At 50.7% G+C, this 15,413-nt stretch overlaps 5 protein-coding genes across 5 annotated transcripts; 3 read left to right on the top strand and 2 right to left on the bottom strand.

Annotated features, from left to right (window-relative positions):
* Positions 1–2,141: 2,141 nt before the first annotated feature.
* JN550_010928 (uncharacterized protein) lies at positions 2,142–3,100 on the top strand (the record flags this gene model as incomplete). Its single annotated transcript, XM_049309236.1, has 2 exons — positions 2,142–2,174; positions 2,240–3,100. The coding sequence occupies 2 exons, from the start codon at positions 2,142–2,144 to the stop codon at positions 3,098–3,100; spliced, it is 894 nt and encodes a 297-aa protein (XP_049167168.1).
* Positions 3,101–4,589: 1,489 nt separating this feature from the next.
* On the bottom strand, positions 4,590–4,934 carry JN550_010927 (uncharacterized protein; the record flags this gene model as incomplete). The annotated part of the gene is made up of 1 exon (XM_049309235.1): positions 4,590–4,934. The coding sequence occupies one exon, from the start codon at positions 4,932–4,934 to the stop codon at positions 4,590–4,592; it is 345 nt and encodes a 114-aa protein (XP_049167167.1).
* A 3,654-nt stretch (positions 4,935–8,588) lies between these two features.
* On the top strand, positions 8,589–9,389 carry JN550_010926 (uncharacterized protein; the record flags this gene model as incomplete). The annotated part of the gene is made up of 2 exons (XM_049309234.1): positions 8,589–8,857; positions 8,930–9,389. 2 exons carry the CDS (start codon positions 8,589–8,591, stop codon positions 9,387–9,389), a joined length of 729 nt encoding a protein of 242 aa, XP_049167166.1.
* A 1,160-nt stretch (positions 9,390–10,549) lies between these two features.
* JN550_010925 (uncharacterized protein) lies at positions 10,550–11,756 on the top strand (the record flags this gene model as incomplete). Its single annotated transcript, XM_049309233.1, has 3 exons — positions 10,550–10,775; positions 10,821–11,068; positions 11,124–11,756. The coding sequence occupies 3 exons, from the start codon at positions 10,550–10,552 to the stop codon at positions 11,754–11,756; spliced, it is 1,107 nt and encodes a 368-aa protein (XP_049167165.1).
* Positions 11,757–12,990: 1,234 nt separating this feature from the next.
* JN550_010924 (uncharacterized protein) lies at positions 12,991–14,943 on the bottom strand (the record flags this gene model as incomplete). The annotated part of the gene is made up of 1 exon (XM_049309232.1): positions 12,991–14,943. The coding sequence occupies one exon, from the start codon at positions 14,941–14,943 to the stop codon at positions 12,991–12,993; it is 1,953 nt and encodes a 650-aa protein (XP_049167164.1).
* Positions 14,944–15,413: the final 470 nt, after the last annotated feature.

The raw sequence follows: 15,413 nt of genomic DNA, 5'->3' as shown, positions 1-15,413 counted from the left end.
AACAAGCAAGCAGAACCGGTCCCCATTTTGACTCTTGGGCAGGTCTTGGGTAGTGCTTCGTCCATGATCGTCGACTTTACTTGGAGCCACTTCGCCGCTTTTGATCCAAGGGCATGAAAGTTCCTGGTAACGCACCGACGGTGGGTTTCCTAGCAAGACACTAAGATAAACATCTATCCTTAGAATGGTGAAAGCGAGCCTATTTTGGTCAGAATTATCTCAAGAGGAAGAGATAAGTGAACGTACCTCTGGATCTCAGGATCAAAATCGTTGTCTGTACTTTCCTCATGGTCGAGCCCTCTGGCACGGCCGGTAAAGATTCCGACGCGACGAGAAGCATCAATCAGCGTACCATGGAAGCGAGCCGCGGTGGCTATTGAATCATGGGTATCCTAAGACAACGTTAAGATACCAGGTAGTACAAAGCTTAGAAAGGCCCAAGCGTGTACTTACTAGACGACAGATAGCGTAGATAATAAACAAGTAGCCAGCCTGCAAAATTTCCAAGTCTGGCTTCGAGTCCTGAAAAGTATCAATTACAGGTAGCCCGAATTAAGATGAAGACAACCATTACCAGCAGTGCTTCCGCAAGTTGGTCAACCACACTGGACACCAGTCTTGGATGATCTTTCCGGCCTTCCAACCAACTTGGTAACAGGATCATTGATGATAGAAGGATATGTGAGATGGTCCGAGGGTCAATGTGGCCTAGCAAGGACCATCGAGGATTCACCATTTCAAAATAGATTGCTACAAGTCTTTGAGTAATTTGGGATGTCCTAACAATATTGCCATTCGGATCCATCAGGGCATCATCTCCGTTCGACGCTTAGCAACGATCAGACAAAGCGATCATGGTTCATGGTGGGCGGACGTGGAGGTGATATACCATGCCGCTGAAAGCACTTACCGGTAGGGTTCTCCAGCTGATCTCTAGTACGATTTGGTGTTGTACAAAGCACTTGGGCATGAGTCGGTAAGAAGGCTCTATCCTCCCGTCTATCAGTCTCAGGAGGCGCTGTCTCAGTCGGACTCGTCTGCGTATGGGACGACGTCCCGCTCTTGTTCAGTTGGGTGGAGGCACCGGAGGCATTGCCGGATTGCGGATGGAATTGAACATGCCGTCGCAATACGTCGCTACCATTGTGTCAGCTTACAGTGCTGTATTCACGCTTTGCCGCCATTCTCCAATGAAAGGAACACCGAGGTATTGTGCCGATTGGAAGGGCTACGAACCTGCGCGCATAGGAACGTCCACAAAGGTGACACATGTACTGAAAATTATCATCATGCGATTTGAGATGGCGGTTCAAATGCTCCTTGCGACGGAAGCGCCTAGTACAGTTCGGAGCAGAACATTGAAATCGTCCAACTGCCAGTTTTGCAGAAGCTCTTTCGGACGAGTCAAGTGGCTTGTTTGCCTGTGATTGTCGAGGCTCCATGAGGTAAGGTACCTACGCATAAGGTAAGAGGTAAGGCATAGATGGCGCAATTCTGTGAGTTCACGGACCCAAGTCGCGACGGATACGCCAGATCATGGATTTGTCCTGGCCGAGACGCCGAAAGCAGTCCAACCTGCCTCGAAGCTTTGAGAGGTAAGCCCGCGGTCGACTGCTGTCACAATTGGAGAGAGAGCGAAACCGAGCTCACGGAGATTGACAAGATTTGGAGGGCGGATGTGGGATGATGTGGGATGATGTGGGATGAGGTGGGATTTTGTGGGATGAAGTCAGATGAAGTGGGATATGGCAAATGCACTAAGTGGGATAGAGTCATGTCAGCAGATCGCGCCATGTGGGAACATATCTTCGGAAACTTAAATTAGTGGAGCGGACTACAGAATTTGGTACCGCCAAAGATGCCTATTAAGACAATCAATTTTGCTGACAACACTTTAAGGTGCAATTGCGCTATTTGCTTAGTTATGAAGGCATGTTGAGCATGAGCATGACGACCTACGAAATCCTCTTGCTTTCGGAACTTATTTCGGTTATCAAATATGTATATATATATATATGTGTGTATGTGTGTGAGCCTCGTTTTTCTCTATCTCCTGACAGTCTCCATCGCAGCTCAACAAAGATCAGACTCTAGTTTCGATCGTTACATTTGGAACACGCCCTATCATTTAGAATTTCAATATGAGCGAAATCAAGAGAGTAGCTCTCGCTGGAGTAAGTGCGAGATAACATAGCCTGACTCGTAGGCGGCGATAACTGATTCTCAACAATCTGAACAGGCCACCGGCAACCTCGGACCAGCTGTGCTAGATCAGTTGTTACAAGCAGGACTTGAGGTCACTGTACTCACTCGTGCGGGAAGTCAGCACAAGCTACCAGAAACTGTCACTCTCAAAGAGGTCGACTACGACTCGTTGGAGTCGTTGACTACTGCATTGCATGGGCACGACGCTGTTGTCTCTACACTTGGATCTCTATCTCTCTCAAAGCAGCTCCTACTAGTCCAAGCTGCTGCCGAAACTGGCGTGAATCGCTTCATTCCATCCGAATTCGGGTCCAACACTGTCCACCCAAAGACTTCCCAGCTCCCGGTTTTCGGAGATAAGATTGCCGTTCAGAAGGCTCTTCAGAAAGAGGCAGATGCGGGCCGCTTGACTTACACAATTGTGGTCAATGGCCCGTTTCTCGACTGGGGCTTGGCAGTCGGCTTTGTTGCCAGCGTGAAGGATAGGAGCATCAGTCTATACGATGGCGGGGACCGTATCTTCAGTGCTACTACGCTTCCCGCTGTCGGCAAGGCAGTTGTGGGCGTTCTCCAGCACCTTGATGAAACGAAGAATCGTGCAGTATATGTGCAGGAAACAGCCATTACTGGAAAACAACTACTTGATATAGGCCAGAAGGTTACCGGAACTGAGTGGAAGGCGGCTCAGATCTCTACAGAGGATTGCGTGAAAGACGCCTGGGCAGAACTGAGCAAGACCGCACCAGACTACGGGAAAGCTTTCATGAATTTCCTCAATGCTGCTATTTGGGGCGAAGGCTATGGCAGCCATTTCGAGACCAATGACAACAAGCTTTTGGGCATTAAGGAAATCAGAGAGGAAGAACTACGGGCTCTCATGGTCAGTCACGCTTGATCGAGCGCTGAGACTTGGGTGGTGCTCAGCTTTTAAGATCAGGCTAAATAGACAAATTTGTTTGCATTTATAGCATCCACTAAATTTCAACCCACTGTACTTCCATTCAATCTCTCTTTATTGTTAGCAGGAAACAAGTGAGTGTTCCCAGTCTAGAGGCGAACGATTATTTTCGAAGCCAATGGGTTCTTATTAGTCTAAGCCTCTTTCAGATCTTCTGATAGCCTGCCGTCGAAGATAACGATTGCTCTAGACGATAAGGTCCAGAGTATATGGTTGTAGTAACCGATCACTGTCAAATGTAACATGCTCGAATGGTAAAATGGGTAGACCCGTTGATCTTCTTATCCCGCATAGCTATGCTCTGCTAACTATCCAACACCAAGCTTTATTTAAAATCCACCAATCCGCCTCACCTATTCCCCCTGCAATTCGAAAGACAAGAACATAAATGCATGAATATTCAAAAGCCAACATCGTCTGAGTCACGCATGGTGATAAAGATAGCCGGAATCTATCAAGCCCAGCCTCTTCCTCCATGATAGCAGTCGCAGAACCTTCCTCACTGGCAAACGTACAACAAAAGCTGGGGTATCTCAACAACACGAAGGCGTTGAAGAAATCAAATGGAATGGTGAAACAGTAAAGTGCCTTCGTGATCTCCTAACTTGTCGCCTGTCCCCCGCGCGCGACTCTTGGAAGAAAGTAAATATACGTTGTCTCTTGAACAAAGAAAGTGAAGGCCAGCCAGCAACACACTCGGCACATACACGGCTCAACTCATCCCAAATGTGCGGCACACTAAAGTGCTGCACACCCTGGGTTTGCGGCTTAGGGTGAACTTGGCCCCAGCGTTTATGGGATAGTCTTCGTGCAATGCTCTGAGCATTGTTCGTACTGAGTTGGGCAAATTCGCATAGAATACCGGCATCCAGCCCATCCATGGTCGAGTAGTAGCAGGATGAGAGTGCCAGCCCAAGTACGCCAGCCCATAGAGTGTGTTCCGCGAGCGATGCAAACGCTCGGGTACTGCCAGGTTCATTGAAACATTATGCGTGGCTCCGCCGTGGGTGAAATACACCAAACGCTCTCAACACCGAATGAAGAAGGAAAAGCTTTTGTTGTTGTAGCCGGAGAAAGGTCTCCTCCTTCTCCTTCTCCGAGCAGATGCAGGCATAGAGATGCGCAGCAAACATTGCGTCAGGGGTATAATAGGAGGAGGAGAAAAGGAGGGAGAAATGAACGTTTTGGGTATCGCCGTCAACTGGATTATCTTCAGGTCGTTCGTCTCGTCGCATATGATATCGTTGTTGCGCTGAATGCGGTTTAAAAAAAAATGCTGTTGTTTGACAAATGAAAGAAGTGAAAGAGATGATCGCATCGAAGAACTCGGTTGAACATCGATCAAGGTGTATCTAGTGCCACAACCTTGAAGCACCACAATGGCAATTCCAATACACCCGCCCCCAAGCCACGCCTTCCAGCGCGCTTACATCATGGCTGCGAGAACCATACCGGCCACGCCAGCGGCGGCTACCTTGGCAGCTCCCAGAGACATGGCGCTGTTGTTGTCAATGGTCGGGCTGACCGTGGGGGCGGAGGCAGTCGAAGATGACCCACTGCCCTTCGTCGTAGACACGGCGACGGACGACGAGTATCCGGTTCCAGTGGGTTGGTAGAAGCTCGACGTAGAGTTGAAGGCAGTGCTGGTGGAGACCTTGGAGATCGTAACAGTCTTGTACAACGTTGTCGTGGACGTGGCAGTACTGGTCTCGCCTTCGGCAACTGCCAACAAGGGCAGAAGCGCAAGAGTGACTATCGAAGAGATCTGCATTGCGAAGGAGAGCAGGGCACTGGTCTATCCACGGTGGGTACAGTTGTATAGTTGAGAGGGTATGTCCTTGTCGAGGAGTAGGAGCGTAAAGGTTTGATCGCTGGCGGAAGCAGAATAGCTATATTCTCCTATGTCCTCACGATGGTATCCCGAAGGGAGGAACAAGTCGTGGACGTTCAACGGGTGGGCGGTAGATATACGGCGTCTTCAATGCGCGCGAGGCGTGTAAGTCAATGAGGGTCGTTTTGAATACTCGGTATTCAAGGTTGGTATGGATATTGGGTGCGTTCTCAGAATGCTGCGGGGTAGACTTTGCCAACGAAGTCCGTTCGGTTTGCGAGAAGGAATGTACGGTAAATCAAGAGTGTGCGGTGAGAGGAGGAGGAGGAGGAGGTTTAAAGCACGGGCAAGCGAAGAAGGAAAGCCACGATCTTCTGGGGGTTGCTGGTGGGCGCCAGACAATGGGCGGCGGGATAATGAGATTAATGGGTGAACGGCTCGCCTGGCGATTGGTCAAAGCCAACCTGATCGTCGCTAGGCCGGGGATGGTGGCCGGGGATGCATTGGCCTGTCGACTTCTGGGCTCCTAGCCACCTAGCCCACTGATTTGCCTTGAGCGCCAAAACAAAGGGAGACAAAGCCCATGCAAAAGGCTGGGACTACGGGACCACGCGCTCACAAAGCGCAAAATCCCAGAATCCCCCTGTTGTCGGATAGGGCCCCACTGTTGTCTGGAGTACAAGTCTAGAGTACTAGGAATACCCCAAGAAAAGCCTCCTGGATTGCGCAAACTAAACGGTAGACAGTACTATCTACGGGCTGCATGCGACAGGCACCGGAGATTGCAAGGCACGAGTCATCCAGGGAAAAGCTAACACATAATAGTCACGGCGCCAGTCTAGCCATTTCAAGCATCGCTGGCCGTCTAACAATGGCCGAACCCACCTACCCCTCAATGCTGCCACGAGGTTGTATGTACCTATTCGCTTTCCTTCCCGTTGCGCTGCAACTCACACTCTGGTGTTTTGTGTCATTGTCTTGTTGGCTACACAGTACTGACGGTCTCCGTCTCCAGCCAACAACGGATGCGTCGCATGGTACATGACACCAGAGGCTGGTTGCTGCAGCCTGCATGCGCCTCACCTATGCAGCAGGATCTGACTGATCCTTTGACAATTCGCAACATTTTGCGTCCAGTCTGGTCGCCTTCCGCTACTACTGTTACCGCTACGGTTGTCGTAATCATCACCTGAAATAGCTGAGGTATTTATCCATAGAACCATTGCAACTCCGTGAAAGTCTTTCTTGGCGTTCCCCGGCGGCGTCGCCCTCCACCAAGCAGAGCGGTCGAGGCCATTCATAAAATGGCCAGTGAGCAAGACGAGATTGCATAATCTCAGGCTTGCGCACCAAGCTGGGGCTGCATGCTGGCGCCGCACATGATTGGCTACGCTTAATGAGACTGTGCTTGGCCAGGATCCTTTCTGCCCTTTTTTTTTTTAAGGTTGCGTCAGACTGGGTGGCATCCGGGCTTCCAAACGGCTGTTCCTGCAGCGCGGAGCCTGCGCGGTCTCTTTCTCTGTCCCTGAAGCTAGGCCAATAAAGGCAGACCAGCAAGTGCCCAATTACCGCACCCCGCTTTGGATGTAGAGCAATAAGCAATGCAATGATTGCCCTAGAGATCACTGACCCTGACGGCAGAAAGAAGCGTTGGCCCGAGCAATCTGGGCGTTTTCCAGCGAATGATGCGAATGATGAAAGAGGAAACTCAATAGCGATCAACAGCGCTGTCAAATTCGGGCCCATCGCTTGGGACGCCATCGATCCTACTCTGGGGTGGATTACTCTACCTGACTATCCTTCGGCATGTCTATTTTGTAGGTAAGCTTCGGGTGCTTGCGAGATCATCAGCAATTTGAAGAAGCTTCCAACGCCCGCTGAGCCGAAAACGGCAGGTTCCCATGCAAATCGCCATTCTGTATGGGGACCGAATGTCAAAAGAGTGTGCTACCTAGTCGCTGGTAGCTTCCAGTCTGAAGAGTACAATATTAATGGCCTCTCGGAGAGCTTGGGTGTTTGTCATATTGAACAGGACTTTGCGCCGATCATGCTGTTTCAATTCACACCATCTATTATGGTACCTAAGTACGTACCCACCTTGCTTGCGGCTACCTCACGGAAAACGCGTGCATCTTCTGGCAGCTCTGTGCCACTCAATGTGCACCTACGGCCTCGTTCTCCCAGTTGCGAGGACTCAGGCGTCAAGGATGCTAAAGATCACGTCTGAGCGTCGAACCGTGGTAATCCACGTGTCGCCAAGCACGCTGAGCTTTCTTGACATCGCGCACCCCTAGTTCTTCCTTGGGTGGTGAATAAACATGAAATCATGGAAGTTTCTGTACAGAGTAACATCAAATCATATCCTGTGGCTACGGGAAGCTGTTTGTTTGAAATTGAGGTGGTTTTCAGGGCCCAGCTCAAGGTCTTGTATCAGGCTGTGGCCTGCACGAGTGATCGGATGAACCCGCCGGAGATGATAACTGCCGATGACACACAAACAGTTTCTGATTCCTCTCGTGCATCGATACCTCAAACTGACTAACACGTCACGGAAATTATTCAGGAGTCAAACCATACTTGCATAATGTTTTAATACTTTTGCTAATTTTCGTAACCTCGGTCATTATAACGTCTATGCATTGCAACATGCTGCCAGAGTAGGAATTGCAGTGAGGGCTCATCGCAAAACTAGATGCAAGCGCCGGAACTGACGCGAAATATATTATATGTCTATGTCTTTTGCGCACTGCAGATCCGCAGGTGATTGGCGTCTATATGTTCCAGAAAAGATTGCTAAGAAAAAAATTTGTCCATGGGTTGTCGGCGGCGGAATCCGGAGTGGTACTCTGTAGATCAGCTCCACTTCCCCAGATTTAGGATCTTCCAAGCTTTGCTGCGGCTCCATGGTGATCAAAGATAATCGTTAATCAAAATCGATGCGTAGCGGCTCTGCGGCTTCGTAATTGCAATCAGAGACATTTTATGCACGAATGATTCTTAATTATATATATTGTATTAAACTCCCTTTTATTTATCGCCATCGTTGGATTTTTAAGTTGGGCCTTTGGCTTAGTTCCTAGCTTATTATGTATCTTCTTCACGGATTAAAACCACGGTATTAAGTACCACATCGCGTGGGTTAAGATCTTTAGTCATCAAGGGTATAAAGGTATTGCCTTATTTAATAATCTTACAAGTAAATGTTCATCACAGGGTGTCTTTCTCAGTTCGAAACTGCAATCAAATAGATTTGTTTTAAGTACTTCATAGATGACGACCTGAGAAGTGTAGGTTTCAATCCAGTTTTACAGTGCTTCTTCCACGTGTTCTCCAAGTGTTCTCCAAGTCTTTCAGAGAACGCGTGATTGTTGGCGAGGGAACTATATGCGGAAACTCGGGATTATACGGTATAAATGGTGCATTCAGGGAGTGGCCGCATGGCCCTATACCCGTTCTGGTACGGGCAGCGGAGGGAGATGGGTTGCGCTCCAAACTCAGATATATAAGCATATCACCGTTGCTAGTCTCATGGCTTCCGCTTTTTGTCTGTCCATCCTTACATCGAAGCAAGCCTTTGGCAATCCGCTCACCAAGATGTTCTGCCAAATTGCCGTCGTTGCACTCGCGCTGCTCCCCTTCTCCCTCGCCCAGGTCTCTGACGGTTTCGAAAATGGTTGGGACCAGACAGCCTGGCCTACATATGCAGCCGACTGCAATCAGGGTGGCAAAGTCAGCCTTGACAGCTCCACTGCCCATAGCGGTAAAAACTCCATGAGGGTCGATGGTGCAGGTGGCTACTGTGGGCACATTTTCTTTGGGACGACCAAAGTTCCCAGTGGCGACGTCTACGTCAGGGCTTTTGTGTGAGTTCTTGTAGGAGTTGGACTGCCAGACAATTATGAGAGGACAAAAGCTAATAATTGATCTCTTCTTAGCAAGGCCTCCAAGGCTCTCACGGACTCTCATGTTTCCTTCATCACGATGCCCGACTCTGCTCAAGGTAGCAAGAAGCACCTTCGCATTGGCGGACAGAGCAAAATCCTGATGTATAACCGCGAATCCGATGATGCCACACTTCCTGATCTCTCACCTCAAGGCATTGCTGCATCCGCCGCCCTCCCCACCGGAAGCTGGCAGTGCTTTGAGTATCACTTGGGCACCGACGGCACTGTTGAGACCTGGTTGAATGGTAACGCTGTCGCTGGGCTTACAAGCAAACCAGGTGTAGCTAATAGCAACGCCGCCCAGTGGCAGAGGAGCACCATCAAACCCAAGATCACCGGTGTGTACTTTGGATGGGAGTCTTACGGCGGGGATACGAACACCTTTTGGTACGATGACATTGTTATCGGTTCCAGCCGTGTGGGTTGCTCCAATGCGTCTGCTCTATCTTGATTATGCATCACAACTTCATATTAGCCTAAATCGAAGAAGAGTCGACAAACCGTATCTCCGGGTTCTCCTAACAAGGGGGGCCGTATCATTTGCATGCATTCTGCTTCCGGCGTTCCGGGCGCATTACGCCTGATATGGTAAAGCTACCGCACGTACTATATGTAGCATAATATATCGAAATAGACCCCGGAGCCTTATGCATTATTTGCCCGATCTAGATCAACCGGACTTGGATGATTCCACCCACAAGCCAATGTTGATAATTGACAAGTCCACATTTCCAGCCGGTCTACCCGACATCCCAGCTTGAGATATCGTTGGTGGTCTCTCTAGATGCAACTGGCCGTCTCAACCTCTTGTTTCTCTCGTACGACCGCGACGCCTTCAGATCGTTCTCAAAGTGGAACTCAGGCCAGTGCCACCAATTTTCTCTTCGATAAAAGCTGGTCTTAGTGTTTTATTATAATATTAGAAGTATGGCCATTCCAGATAAATATGGTTTGGTCGTGCCTATGGGCAACAAATACTGTAAAGGCCCCTGAAACTATAACATCTTTCCTAGCTTAACACTATAAAACTTGCAGATCCAAAAGTGAACTCATTCGGTACAAAATCGCGATTCTGACCTTGTTCCAGTTCACATGCAAGAAAACATTTACGCCAACTTTCAATTCAAGAAAAGACGATGTAAATTGAACTCACGCAGAATTTAACTATTTTTCATAGCTATAGTCTTGAGGCGCTGTACTTGCAACGTTTAACTAACTGTAGGAGCTAACGACGTCGATACCTTGACCAAAGCCCAATTAATATGTACTAGCTGTTACGTCATAGTGTATGACTCGGTTATTACTCGCTTGTAAACGGTAAATAATAATCATAGGTGGAATGCTGGATTTACGGACTACTGCCGGTTAAAATACTCCCCTGCAGCAGTATCGGCGTTGCCTTATAAGACGGGCGGGCTCGAACCTTCAAGCAACCACTCAACCAATCAGTCATGTTTGTGGAACGGACATTTGTACCAAATTCTTCCGATGGCTGCGGCTCCTATTTGCTTGATGGACTGAAAGTCCCCGCATCTTATTTGGCTTGAGCCAAATTACCACAAGGACGGTTTCGATGCTATCACTTGGCTCAAACAGTCGCCAGTATCGACAATGCGTGCAATTACTCTATTACTTGCACTGCTGGTTGGCAAGTCAACTGCTGACCTTGATGAAAATCAACATGTGGAATGGGGCTTCTTTACGAACAATACCATCTACCAAACGACGGGGAATGAGAGCATTACGTACCCAAGATATGTTGAGCTTCGTGACGGCACGATCTTGGCCACTGCTTCTTTGACTGGCCACTCCCCAGGTTATTTCCCTATATTCGAGAGTAAGAATGGAGGAGCGACATGGAACTATATATCAAATCTTACAGATCAAGTCAATGGGTGGGGAATGAGCGCGCAGCCGGCACTCGCAGAGTTGACAAAACCAATCGGAGATTACAAAGCAGGTACCATTCTAGGGACAGGCAACAGTTGGAGCGATAATGGCACAAAAATCGATTTGTACGCCAGCAGCGACAGAGCGAGGACATGGGAGTTCGTCAGCCACATCGCTGAAGGCGGACGACCCAATACCACGAACGGCGCAAACCCAATATGGGAACCATATCTACTGCAAGTTCCATCCTTGGAGGAGCACCAAATGGAGCCCTGCTGACAGTCATATCAGACAGTATGAAGACCAGGTCATTGCATACTACTCCGACCAGCGTGATCCAAAGCATGGCCAGAAACTGGCCCACCAGACATCGCACGACCTGAAGTGCTGGGGCCCCGTCACTAATGACGTTGCATACGCTCTCTATGAAGCGAGACCTGGGATGACAGTTGTGGCGTATATACCGCCTGTTAAGAAATGGATCCTCGTCCACGAGCGCCCTATTGGTAATTCATCGTCGTATGGCGTGAACTATCCTGTATACTATGTGATGGCGGACTCGCCGTTGAGCTTCGGCGAGAATGAGGGCCAAGCAATCGTCATCAACAATACTACAGCACCGAATGCGAGTCCATATGTGGTCTGGAGTCCAGCCGGCGGTCCTATGGGAACAATTATCGTATCCGACGCTGATCGACGACAGGTCTATACCAACCGACATGGTGGCGCAACAGACAGATGGGAGGAGCATGCTACACCTGCGGGAGCGGTGTATAGCCGTGCGATCCAGATTTTCCACGATTATCCTGACCATCTCATGATTTATGGCGGGGAAACATACGATGATTTTAGTAAGCACTTACACACGCCCTTCTCGGCAACGGTAGTGAGCTTGTATGATGTGTTGCAAGCACCCGCTGCACAATGAATGGTGGACAGAGTAGCAGCCATGCGTGTTATTACCTAAATAAAACCAGTATGCGACAGCCAGCTAGGATACCATGCCTCAGGTCCGGTGGGAGCATTATCTAGCAGCTCAGCGTCGGTTGTGATTTCCAAGGTACAAGACTTCATGTGGGACAAGTCAACCGTTGAAACTCAGAAGATTCGCCCATTAGCTCACGGACCAGGTACCACATAATATCCAATGAAATGGAGAGACCTTCTCACTATCCCTAAAATGGTCTCTATTCCCCTCGCCATTCCCGGCCTTCCTATATAAATAGGTACTGGTCAGTGCATTTTGCTTCTATGTATGGGAGCTGGTCCGTGAGCTAACTGGCGAATCTTCTGGGTTTTAACGGTATCTAAAGCTCTCTCTCCAGGGTACCATTGGCCGCATTAGCCCATCCACTTGCGATAATTGACAAAGATCCAATAGCTAACTATATGAACGTGTCAACCCGGGCGAAGCGACACGTCTATAAATGCTTATGACGGAGGTCCCAGTCCGTTTCTCTGAACGCCAGAGCTTCGTAGCCCTCAGCTGCGGCTGTCGACAAGGGTTGTTCCGATGCGTTGTTCCGGACATACTCGAGCAGCCAATCACTCAGATCACCTAGACCATGAAGTCCAGTCATTTGTAAACAGGGCGGAGACGGGCAGAGAACGGCTTTTTTTAATTTGTCTTCGCCTCTCAGCTCTTTTAGACATCTATATGTCAATGTGCGGGAGGTGAGCTAGACAAAAGGCCCGGTTCTGCAAAACAGCTAATCGTTTCTGCTGTGTCGCCTCTGTATCCGCACTATTTTCAATCCGCTAATAGCATTTGTGGCGCTGTAGAAATGCACGCATGAAAACTTTATACAAGTCACAGTTGTAGTGTATTTTACTTCTAAAGGTGACGAATAAGGTTTCTAAATTAGGAGACTAAAAAAATAGGCTTATCCTAACAGTATGTTAGGCTAGGGTGCTTCCAATATAATTAATTGGTGCCCTATGCGCGGCAGACTTCAAATAACCGCGAATATCCCAAGACGTATACTACATAGAACGATTACTACTCTGGTATAAAATGTTTATTCCATTGATACTACATGATTGCTACACTGGTATGAATGCCTATTGCAACAATATGAAAACGCGCAAGAGATAGTTGGCCTGTTGTCTTATTCCGTCAATGATTGCTGGGGTTGCTTGGCTGTATTAATCATTGTTACTATTCATGCCTCCTCCTCCGCCTCAACAAGATCCGTCATCTCGATCGAGGACCCTCGAGCCCTCGGCATCCCAGGCACGGTCCTCAGAGCACCGAAGTCTCGGCTCTGCCGAGGCGTCGTACGCGGAGTCTGGGCGGGGGTGACGTCGCGGCTGGCGGCGCGGGAGCCGGGCAGGACGTCGGGGCCGGCAAAGGCCGGGACCTCGCCGCCCTCCTCGCTCTCGAGCACGGCCAGGTGCTGGGCGTAGCGCGAGCGGCGGCGCAGGTCGGCACCCCGGAAGTAGACCCAGTAGACGGAGCCCGTCAGAAGCACCGAGATGGCGAATAGGGTCATGGTGGCGTGGAAGGGCGACGATTCCTTGGTGCCAAAGTTCGTGTACATGGGGACAGCCGCGGGCGTCAGCACGCCGGCCAAGAAGTCGCGCGCCCATCCGTTGCCGCCGGTCGCGCTCGCTGCGTATGCGCCGTAACTTCTCAAGGTATATTCAATGGTGCTCTCGTAAATGGCGAAGTTGGCGATGCCGATGATGCAGCTGGCCACCATGGAGCCGATCCAGTGCACCGAGGCGGTGGGCAGTGTGGCCGTGAGGCCAAAAAGGAGCAGGCCGACGGGCAGCAGCGGGGCCAGGAACAATAAGACCTTGAGACGGCCCTCGTACTGCGCGTGCTCGTCGTTGCGGTCCAGTGCGCGCTGCGCGATGCCGCGTCGGATCACCGGAATGTAGAGCAGGGCGGCGATGATGTAGCCGATGAACAGCGGGATGAAGGTGTAGCCCAGCTCGATGGGGCCGAAGCCCCAGCGGGCATAGACGAACTGGAACGACTGGACCTGCATGAAGATCAGGGCGTCGCTGAAGCCCGACAGCAGCGCCAGCGAGAGCACGATGGGCTCAGTGACTAGGAACTCGAAAGGGCGTTTCCAGACGTCGAGGGTCTCGCGCCAGTCGATCCTGCGCTCGGCCAGCTCGCCGGGGCCGTAGACATCGGTGGGCTTCTCCGGATCGGCGCCGGCGCGCCACTGGCGGGCCAACCGGTCCGTGAGCACGGTGGCGCGGGTCTCGGGGACGACGACGAGGTGCAGCAGCTGCACGGCGACGCCGACCAGCAGCTGGGTCCAGATGGTCCACTGCCAGGGGGCGTAGACCTCGAGGAAGCCGCCGGCGATGGGGCCGATGATGCTGCCGCCGACGGAGGAGAAGACGATGAAGAGCGTGGCGTACTGATACCAGCTGTCGTGGGGCTCGAACATGTCGGTGATGACGGCCAGGGTGACGCTGCCGCCGGCGGTGAACAGGCCGCCGAGGGCGCGGAAGGCGATCAGGGAGCCGATGCTGGGCGCCAGGGCGACGCCGACGGCCATGGCGTTGACGAGCAGCAGCGACAGCTGCAGCACCCACTTGCGGCCGAACTCCTCGGACCAGGGGGCCCACAGCTCGCAGCCGAAGGCGTAGGTGATAAGGAAGGCGGCGGCGCCCCAGACGGCGGCGTCGGTCGAGCCCAGGCCGAAGTGCTCGGTGATGCCCGCGATGCCGTTGGAGTAGAGCGTGGTGTTGAGGTTCATCGAGACCTGGCACAGGAACAGGATGCAGAGGATCAGCCACTTCTTGGCGAAGGGAAAGCCGAAGGCGAGGTACTGCTTGCAGTCTGCCGTCTTGAGGAGTTTGCGCTCTTTGTCTTGCGGTGCTACTGCAACTACTGCAGCATCTGTTTTTTCGTTACCTCCGTCGTCTTTGTGCTCCTGCTCCGACGAAGACGCAGACGACGGTAGCACGACGGCCGGGACCGGGAGCTTTTTAGCCCACGATGGGAAAATGCCGTACGGGTTGCTTGTGCTTTGAGGCTGACGGTTGTCATTGCTGTGGCTTCCAGAGGCCAGTGAATTGGTAGTCATAGGCAGCCTGCTTGCCAGGGGCACAATAGCGCTTGGCCCAGGGTTGGGAACCATCAATGTAGACATGGTGTTGTCTATGTGTATACTTCCACTGTGTAAGTGGGCCAGGTAGATTGAGTGCGAAGTTTCTTGCATAGAGCGGCGCTTTTGTTCCAGGAAATCGCGATCGTCTAGTATAGAGAGCCTGTATGTGTTGTGATCTTCTGGTTGTTTGGTAGTCAAGGTAAACAAAAGGTGCCTTCACGGTGACGGAAGACATGGTTATATGTCCAGAGATTTTCATTCGGAGAATAATGATAAAGATTTAAAATGTATATACTTTGGTACGTGGAAGCATACAAGGTTTGGAAGAGAATCGGAACGACCCACTGGCATTTGTTGCAGGCCATTCTGACTTTTTCTTCTCGTCTTTTTTTTGCTCACCGGATTAGACATATAAATTCAGGGGCTTCTAGGAAATATCAGTCGTTACACCTAAAAGATGGACGGGGAGATGGCTTGCCGTCATGCTACCGACTTCGCAAGAAAGCGCTGGC

This window comes from Neoarthrinium moseri, assembly GCF_022829205.1.
Source record: "Neoarthrinium moseri strain CBS 164.80 chromosome Unknown scaffold60_Wmoseri_CBS_16480, whole genome shotgun sequence".
NCBI classification, from domain to species: domain Eukaryota; kingdom Fungi; phylum Ascomycota; class Sordariomycetes; order Amphisphaeriales; family Apiosporaceae; genus Neoarthrinium; species Neoarthrinium moseri.
The sequence above is the reverse complement of the archived record's forward strand: the minus strand, read 5'-3'. Positions and strand labels throughout refer to the sequence as shown.